Below are 10,199 nucleotides of genomic sequence, written 5' to 3' on the forward strand. Positions count from 1 at the left end.
CAAATTAAAACAATTATCAATTTATGTCACATTTTATCAATTAATTAATAGATACATTTATTTTTAATATTTGCTTCATTTAATGACATATTTATTTATTGAGTCATGTATTTATTTTGGCAGACTCCATACTCCATAAGAAGGAGGTGTGAGATAAGACAGGACACAAACATGAGTTTAGGAATTGCTTCTGTAATAAAAATAGGATTTTCTTATTTTCGAAAGTTAAGTTAAGAGAGGTGAAGCAGTCATTTAATGTTTGTGTAATGAGGCCTCTGGTTTCTGTTTACTGGGTCAGAGAGAGAGACAGACTCTGTTTAGCTGAAGGGCTCTCAGCCTCTCGGCTGTAAAGGTCATTGATCAGCTCAGAGACACTTCAACACCGACACTCTTAATTAAGACTCAGCGCGTGTGTGTGTGTGTGAAGGAGATGGTGTTATCAGTGACCTTCAGACACTAAATCACATCACTGCTGTCGCCGGGCATGCTGGGACGTCTCTAAACACATCTAGAGAGAGACGGAGTGAACTTGAACGGTCCTCCGGAGTCTGGAGAGGATTTCTCCCTTCAGTATCACAACCAGGGATGTTTCTGAAGGAGTTTGTACTTCCTGACTCAGATTTCTATGTCCTGTCAGGTATCCAAGGCGTGGTGGAGGCCTACCAGGCCTGCCTCCCCAAGCTGCAGCTCTACGGTCCAACCAACATCGCCCCCATCATCCAGAAGGTGGCCAACTCCGCCTCGCAGGAGGTCCACACCAAAGAGGCCATGGTGAGAGAGCCGCCGAGCCGGGATCGGTTTATAGGTCACTTCATCCAACCACAGTCAGCCGCTGACTGACCTGCTCAGCAGCTATCTGGCAGTCGTTGTTGAGGCAGAAAAGTTGCTTTGACACCAAACTGGTCTGGATTGAAACTAGCAACTCCACTTCATAGTCTCTCTAAACTCTGCAGGCTGTTCTTATACACTGTTCGTATTTATACCTACGAAAAGTTATACACTGTAATTCATTTTATTTCTCCTCGCGTAGGCGCAGAACATACGTGGTAGTTGGCCGTCGGTTGTAGTCTTTGTGGTGTGTTCAAGTGCAACTTGTCAGCCAAAACAAAGGCGACGTGAGGCGTCACAGCAGTCGGCCTTCATCGCCGCTAGTTCTTTGTTGTCGGGTTAATGTGTCTGCGACTATACACCATTCTAAGCTATATCTACGAAAAGTAAATCATACAAAATCAATTTGTATGTAATCTACATAATTGTGAACCAGGAAGTATAAAGAGCGACAAACGTAGAGAAGAGGTCGAGGTGTATGGGTGGGTAAAGAACACTAGACTTTCACCAGGAGACCACTGTTCATGTCCCGTGTGAAACCAGAAGTCCACGTTGATTTATTATTCACGTAACTTCTGTACTTAAGTTTCAACACTTCCACGATCTTTTCCTAAACCCCACTAAGTAGTTTTTGTCAAAAAACTTCTGTATTTAAGTTACACTTCTTCCGGTGTGGCGTAACTTAACCACCATCTTTTCCTAATCCTAACAAAGTGGTTTTGTTGCCTAAACCTAACCAAGTTATTTATATATATATACTATGACAACCTGAGAACCTCAGTTAGATTACATTTCCTGATCCAGTTTGACTGAAGAATTGAAAAGAAAAGACTGTTTTTTTATTCTCTGTCTCGCAGCAATACTTCATCCTGCTGATCCTGACGGACGGCGTCATCACCGACATGGCCGACACCAGGGAGGCCATCGTCCAGGCCTCCCACCTCCCGATGTCTGTCATTATTGTTGGGATCGGGAACGCCGACTTCAGCGACATGCAGATGCTGGACGGCGACGACGGGATCCTGCGATCGCCCAAAGGAGAGCCCGTCCTCCGGGACATCGTCCAGTTCGTCCCCTTCCGCAACTTCAAACATGTGAGTCTATCGAATGAACTTCCAATGAAATAAAAAAAATCTGTTCCCAGTTCAACACAGATGTTCATTTATCTAAAGAGGAGTGAGTTTCTCCTACTGAGGAGTTCCCCAAGGCGCCATTTTAGGTCCTTTATTGTTTCCTGTTTGCAAGGTTCCTTTGGGGCTCATTATTCAGAGGAACGATATGAATTTCTGTTGCCATGGCCTTCATATTGTTGTGCATGCGTGTGATTATCATAAAATGGGCATGTCTGTAAAGGGGAGACTCATGGGTACCCATAGAACCCATTTTCATTCACATATCTGGAGGTTAGAGGTCAAGGGAAAATGGCCATGACAGTTTTTCTTTGACAAGATTGAGTGTAAGTTTGGACTGTATTTAACCTCCTTCATGACAAGCTAGTATGACATGGTTGGTACCAATATATTCATTATGTTTTTTCTAATTTTATATGATACCAATATCTTCACTCTAGCTTTAAAACTGAGCCGCTTCAAGCTAAAAATCCTAAATTGCGTTAAAGAAATTAGTGGCGTTAAAACAAATTTGCGTTTACATGTTATTATCGCGAAAACAATCTACAAAACAAATTAACTTTCAAATTAAACTAACTATAATCGACTGTGTGACCCGTGTTGTAGGACAAACTCAACACCAACATCAGTGTGAGTTGCAGTTTGCTGTTGGAGAAGCACCTTAAAGTATCATTTCCTGATTTTGTCATAGCAAACAGTAACAATTCCCCAAACCCTGAATTTCCTCACAAATGTTTTCTTAAAACTCAGCTTTACATTAATGCTTTCACATAGTCTCATTTGCTTCCTCTTTTATTTGCACCCCGTTTTACCGGTTCATATTATTTTTAAACATCATTACTTCCCTTTTCCCTCGTTTTGTTTTATTTAATCTGTTGTTAGTTGCTATAAATCACCTGTTGTTTGCTTTGTAAATTAAGTTATTATTACAAACACATTCAGCTGTTCACAGCCTCTATTATGAGGGGCTAAAAACCTCTAAATATGGGCACCAGATGGTGTGTTAATGTCTTGATAGAAAATGATACAGTGTGTGTATATATAACTTAGTGTGACCCTGAAATCTTGTAGCTGTGGATGACTGTGAAAGCCAGAAGAGAAGAGCAGAAAGAGTGTTTTGATCAGAGTATATTGGAGGTGGAGGAGGACAAGACGAGTGTGTGAAGTTATTGAAGAAATGAGTTTTTCACATTTTAGGGAGAAAGACGGGGCGGCAATCTGCCAACCAATCATAAGTGGGAAATAATTTACTTCTCTGAAATGAATTTTCAGTCTTTAACAAGTATGAAGGTTATAGACTCCACAGTTCAGTGAAGATTTATCTTCACAGTTTGGACTCATTTTACAGACACTGGGTATATTTTCCCTCCTGGGTTTAATCTGTGTGATGAATGAGATTTTCGGTCTTTGGCCCAAAAGGAAGAAATTCTCATTTGACATCAGCAGAACGAGGCGGAGACTCGACTGACGGACTCGACTGACTCTCTAACTACTGCCGCTGTCTGGGGTTTCACCCCCAACGTAAAAATCAGTTTTTAAAACAAGGAGGTTTTATGTTTAGTCCACCTCGCCATATCATCTGCAAAACAGCATGTTTGCATTATTATGTGCACATATTTTAGGGACTGAATACCTGTATTATTCATTTTTGGTAACACTTTATGATAACCATGATTTATAAATAGTAAATTAATGAAAGTTTAGTTAATAGTTAAGTATAATAGTTTTTTCTGTTAACGCTAGATAGCTATTTATAGCTAGCAATTTGGCGATAGATAACAAGCTATCTAGCTAGCCAGTTTTAGCTATCTAGCTAGCTAGCAGATAGCTAGCTAGCTAGTTAGTGTAAAACAGGTGCTTGGTTTTGAGCATTATTGTGTCCTACAGTAACAACTCTTTATAAAGTTCCACTCTCTAGTTTGGACCTTTGTCTACCGCCACCCGGCATCTATCTGGCAGTAAGAGTTTACAGAAACGCCACGACGTGGTGCTTTAGTATGCTGACCGGCCTGTGTACTGATATGCTTCGGTACTTTTGTAACTCCTCATAGCGGAGCCATCTATAACCATGAGACACTACAAATGTCCTCATATGTGATTTCAAGACATTTCCGTAAAGTGTCCTCCCAGTCAATGATGGCTGATGGATGTGGTATTGTAAAACCGTCTCTGGTAAACCGTCCAATCGCCGCAGTGTAGCTGCTTAATCATATGCTTAATAGCACTGCTGGCACTAAACTGGAAGAAATAACACAATTGCGTTCAAACCAGAAGTGAAAAATGGGCAGGGTAGCATAAGGTGAATAAGAGATGGACACTTCCATTTGCATTATGATGGATGTTTTCCTTGTGTCTCCTCTTCAGGCGTCTCCAGCTGCTCTGGCTAAGAGTGTGTTAGCAGAGGTGCCCAACCAGGTGGTTGACTACTACAACAGCAAGGGCATCAAGCCCAAAGTGCCCAGCGAGTACCAGTCTTCCAGGAAGTTCGGCCCCTGAGCGCCGCCGCCACGGCTGCCTCCGGACAGCACAACCTCTCCTAGACTGAAAAACATGTTTACTGTCTTTTGTTCTTTGTTGATGCGGATGTTAAAGGTGCTGCATGCAACATTTCACCACGAAGAAGTGTCTCATTTTAAAATATTAATGTGATCACAACAAGAAGCCTCCACACTGGGAGGGATTTTACAGGTTGGACAAACAGGAAGTTTTGCTGGATTGCTTTATGGCACAAAACAGCTAGACGGTGTTTCAGGTGTAGCCTAGCTGCTGGTCACAGAAGTGCTACAGTAGTTAAGATGCTCTCACGGGGGAAACATGGCCAAGTCATACGACGACAGTGGATATACCATAACAGAGAGAGGACGCAGTCAAAGTAGCTGAGATGTGCCAATTCAAAAAGCAATGTGATAAAATGGGTACTTTTCCAAAGTATCAACGAAGGGAGCGGGGCATCCTGATGCAATGCAGTTCTCGTCAATCTGTAATGATGAGCGTCTTGATGCTGACAGTACGCGGGCTTACATAGAAAACCATGGACACATTATACGTGGGCAATGTGTAAAAACCCTCTAGTGTCTTTGAACACAGAAGCACAGGAGTCTCGTTGATATTTGAATCATAGGTTGTGTCTAGAAGGTAACTAACAAGCTGCGAAACGCTCGCAAGATGGTTAAGTTTAGGCATTAACCTGGAATGGTTAAGGTTGGGCATTGACCTCGAATGGTTAAGGTTTGGCATTGACCTTGAATTGTTAAGGTTTGGCATTGACCTCGAATGGTTAAGGTTAGGCATTGACCTGGAATGGTTAAGGTTAGGCATTGACCTAGAATGGTTAAGGTTAGGCATTGACCTGGAATGGTTAAGGTTAGGCATTGACCTGGAATGGTTAAGGTTAGGCATTGACCTTGAATGGTTAAGGTTAGGCATTGACCTGGAATGGTTAAGGTTAGGCATTGACCTTGAATGGTTAAGGTTAGGCATTGACCTTGAATTGTTAAGGTTTGGCATTGACCTCGAATGGTTAAGGTTAGGCATTGACCTCGAATGGTTAAGGTTAGGCATTGACCTTGAATGGTTAAGGTTAGGCATTGAGCTTGAATGGTTAAGGTTAGGCATTGACCTTGAATTGTTAAGGTTTGGCATTGACCTCAAATTGTTAAGGTTTGGCATTGACCTCAAATTGTTAAGGTTTGGCATTGACCTCAAATTGTTAAGGTTTGGATATTTTATCGGGCAGCGAGTCTCGGGAAAGACAACTTGTCGCAACTTGTGGGTTACCTTCTAGACACAACATGAATCATACATAATAAGCAACGAATCATATTGTTTTTCAGACCTGAGTACGGGACATATGGCTATTGCTACCATACCTTAGAGCTCTTATCATGTGGGAGTAACTGTAATTGCTAATTTTCTATCTTGTAAACATTCTTGATGTCATGATCCAAGTTCTAATTACCACTAGAAACCAGCGTTTACACTTATTAGTAGCCATTAGTGTCTGTTTTGTAAGCAAATCTGCTAGCTATGTAGCATTACTTTTAAGAATTGTAGCTAACATTTGTGCTTCTCTTTTCTTTTGTGATAGTGTTTACAATAACAGCCGGGTCACATTAGCATTTATAACAGCGACATTTCATATCAGAATCAGTTCATTTCAGTGGAATTTGCCTGCAGAGGCAAAGTAAATCTATGCAGAGCTTTCGCTTAGAGGAAAGTTACGTAGCGAACTCTGACACGTGTGTTTGTAGTGTTGACCAATTAGAAACCGTTTTGACAGGGAACAGATGAGTCCAAAATCGAGGAAACTATCATATTAGCTTTGTCGCACCATCAAATTTTATATAATCCTCCTCTGCAAGTGTATAAACTGACAAAATGTATGGTAAAGTCTAAACTGTGATCACTTTTAGTCCAGTTAGCAACCAAAAGTTAACCAGAAGTTAGTTAGTCTAACTGGTAGCAAGTCAGCTATCCTGTTGAGCTATTTTGGCTGATTAGCATCTGCAAATTAGCTAGCATGTCAGCAGTTAGCTCACCAGCCACTGTAGCTCACCGACTAGGCCTGCAAGTAGTCATTACATCGCCAAACTTCCAACACTGCCCATTGGTGGCGCCAGTTTCTGGCGTGACCAGGCACTAACACTTGCAGCCACCAACTTGAGCTGTCCAGTGACATGAAGGCTCACAAGTCGTGATCTTTTGCAATCTTCGATCCCTCATTACGAGGTTTCTGGGAAATGAGGCACAGTACCACTAAAAGTATCAGTGAGGTGAGGAATAACTTGGCGGTCCATCTTAGGTTCCATGTATAAAAATGCTAACTGTCGCACCTTTAGCATCCGTTGTGCATGCGGGGCCTACAGAGGCTGAGCTGATTGTAACATTCAGGAGTGTTTTTAACGGACGTGAAAAGCACACAAACACAACACTGACCAATCCAAACACTGCTTCCCTGCAGACAGCATGATGGGCGGGGAAACAGTCGATGAAGGAATGTATGAACCCCACCTTCTCCTCCCCTCCTGGTTTGGTTTTATAAGAGTTTATCGATATTTTGCTAAATTTCGTAAGGTTCGTATGTTGTAAAGCATTTTGGATCTCTGCCAGGTGAACAAGCGAGCTGCCTTCACAGACGTCTGCATCCTCTACTGTTTTTTCCAAAGGCGAGGCAGATGCATGAACTGTTGTTTTGCATGCAAATCTCCATGCAGGACTCCTCGGTCCTTGTGGTTTCTGTTTCCTGGTAGTGAGTAATATGAGTAATAATGACGTTTACAATGTACCCGATGATGGGGCTGTTCTACTCTCAAGCATGTTCACATGTAAATGAAAATGTGTGAGTAGATTTAAAAGCACAACCTGAGTATCCTTGGAGAGATTTTTAGATGATAGATTTTGGTCACTTTGTGCCACAACACCTGCCCATCTCTGATGAAAGAGCTGATTCACTTTCTTTTGCTTTTACTGAGTTTTCCTTTTATTGGTGACATTGGAACAATCCCATCTGGTATTTGGACCTTGTAAGGGTGCAACCACATTGTCCACGTCTTTCAGTCAACATTTCTTTTGTTTTTTATGTGAGGACATTTACTGTCAGTTTTAGAAAACCTTCAGTGCAAACTTACTTAAATTCTGAAGTTTGCTCAAGTCAGGATCAGACTTCACATCCAAATCATCCATCCATCGATTTTCCACAACTTATACAGATCTGGGTTGCTGTGGCAGCAGGCTATACAAGGTAGTCCAGACGTCCTTATTCCCAGGTGTCTGTAAAGATTCTCTGTCATCCAGGTCATGGTATAGCTAGAAGTCCCGTGCAGCCTGAGACTGAAACCTTTTGGATGATTTTGGATGACTTTTCCAAGGGGATCCTGAGGTGTTCCCAGGCCAGATGGGATTAGTTATCCCTCTAACAAGTTCTGGGGCTGCTCCTGTGTCTCCTTCTGGTAGGAAATTCCAGGAAAGAAAGTCCACAGCAAGACATCCAGGAGAGAACTTTATCAGATGCCTGAACCACTGGCTCCTATGTGGATGCCAAAGCTCTTCTGAGTCGTGGTCTCAGTGGCACCAGGCTAAACAAGGTAGTCCAGATGTCCTTATCCCCAGGTGTCTGTAAAGATTCTCTGTCATCCAGGTCATGGTATAGCTTGAAGTGCTCAGTCAAAGGCAAGTGAACTGGTCCTAGGCAGCCTGAGACTTAAGCCTTTTGGATGATAGGCACAACATCTTCAAGAATCTGAGGGAATTACAGTTGCCTTTGACTTAGTACTTCTAGATATCCTTTTCCCTAGCCATGTCCTCCAGCTTTCCCTGTGGGATCCTGAGGTGTTCCCAGACCAGATGGGATCAGTGATACTCTCAAACAAGTTCTGGGGTTACAAGTTTCCTGTGTTTCCTTCTGGTAGGAAATGTGGGAGAAAAACTCCACAGCGAGGTATCCAGGAGAGAGCTCCCCACCCAGTCTCTTCCTTGTCAATGTAAACCGTTTGATTAAATCTTATGTCAGGATCAAACTTCCCAATCCATCCATCCTTCCATCCATTTTCAGCCTCTTATCCGAGTCGTGGTCTTAGTTGCACCAGGCTAAACAAGGTTGTCCAGAAATCCTTACAGCCTCCAGCTCTTCCTTGGGGATCCCAAGGTATTCCTAGGTTAGATGGGATTTGTAATCCCTCAAGAAAATTCTGGGTCTGCCCTAGTGTCTCCTCCCAGTTGGACATATCCAGAAAACCCCCACAGGAAGTCCTACATGAGGCATCCTGATCAGATGCCCGAACCACCTCAACTGGCTCCTTTCAACATGAAGGAGCAGCTGCTACTCCAAGCTCCTTTTGGATGTCCAATCTGCCAGTCAACCTTATCCAGATCCAGGTCATGCTATGCAAACCATGTTCTTTAACTCCTCCTTGAAGGATCCTGAGGCGATCCCAGGCCAGATGAGATATGTAATCCCTCCAGTGTGATATGGGTCTGCCCTGGGATCTCCTCCCAGAGAACCTTTACAGGGAGGAACCACCTCAACAGGTTTCTTTCCATGCAAAGGAGGTGGACAAGGTGATGCCTGAACTCCTCACCCAAACAGTCACTAATTTGTCATTGATCTCATTCTTTAGGTCACTACCCAAAACTTATGACCAAAGGTGAGGGTTTGAACATGACCAGTAGAGTTTCACCTTGAGGCCCAGTTCCCTTCACCAATCAACCTTATCCAGATTCAGGTCATGCTATGCAAACCACGTTATTTAAGTCCAAAAGGACTGGTACAACATCCGTATTACCGCTGATACTGCGCCAATCTGCCTATCTATCTAGTGTTCCATCTTCCATCTTAAGATACTTGAACTCCTTCATTTGGGCCAGTGATTCGCTTCCAACCTTAAGGGACCAATCCACCATTTTCTACCTTCATAATATTAATCCAAAAATGGTTTGATCCGACAGACGTGGCGGGCTGAGGAACGAAAATGAGCATTGGGTATAGTTGTTGTTTTATTGGGTGTAGTATGTCGTAATGGAAGAGAACTAATTCTGCGACTAGAACGCCTCATGGCGCCTTGATGAAAAAACTAGCATGTCCAATTTTTTGCCTTCTTTCACCGAGTTTGACAACATCTATGAAGTACTCCTGAATTCCTGATCCTGGACGTCTGACTTTAACCCGTTTTACTCAATCAACTTTTTCACATCACGCAGGTCATCAACGCTATCGCTAGACAAGTCCATTGATACTGTACGGAAGAATCTCGCCCCATTAATGACTTGTGCTGGTCATTTCAGGGACCTTCATTAGAGACGGTTTTTCATAAGTTGCATTTTGCATTCATATAACAATTTCATATTATTTCAAACTACTACACAGACACTTTGGAGTTAAGTGTTTAATGTGCTGGCATTTTCGTTTTTTTGTTTGCTCTGTTGAACAAAGAGAGAATAGATGGAGGACAGGTGTTGGGACACATGACTTATCGTTGTGTTAACATGCAGTATTGTGTGCAAAACAATGACAAACTGACTTATGATAATAAAAGTTTTATCAGTAACCTCCGAGTGTGTTCAGTGTATCATGGGAGGTCATAAATGACTCTCGAGTGGGAGTTTGAAATGTGTGTTTGCTGTGTAACAGTAAAGGAGAAAATGAAGGAGAATCTCCCAGCTTTCCCAACATCCTCCGTGTGATTCCCAAACAACAGCAGCAGTAATTAAACCTCTCGGCTGTTTGTTTCGGAGGCGTGAAGAGTT

General features: G+C 42.5%; 1 protein-coding gene across 1 annotated transcript in view; it reads left to right on the plus strand.

Annotated features, from left to right (window-relative positions):
- cpne4a (copine IVa) overlaps nucleotides 1-9,991 on the plus strand; it is a 56,186-nt gene extending 46,195 nt beyond the window's left edge. The window contains exons 13-15 of the mRNA XM_074654428.1: nucleotides 638-771; nucleotides 1,686-1,922; nucleotides 4,323-9,991. Of these exons, the coding sequence (XP_074510529.1) occupies nucleotides 638-771; nucleotides 1,686-1,922; nucleotides 4,323-4,454 (503 nt within the window). The 3' untranslated portion in view covers nucleotides 4,455-9,991. The remainder of the gene's footprint in view (nucleotides 1-637; nucleotides 772-1,685; nucleotides 1,923-4,322) is intronic.
- The last annotated feature ends 208 nt before the right edge of the window (nucleotides 9,992-10,199 follow it).

Source organism: Sebastes fasciatus, chromosome 12 (genome assembly GCF_043250625.1).
Source record: "Sebastes fasciatus isolate fSebFas1 chromosome 12, fSebFas1.pri, whole genome shotgun sequence".
Lineage (NCBI taxonomy): Eukaryota > Metazoa > Chordata > Actinopteri > Perciformes > Sebastidae > Sebastes > Sebastes fasciatus.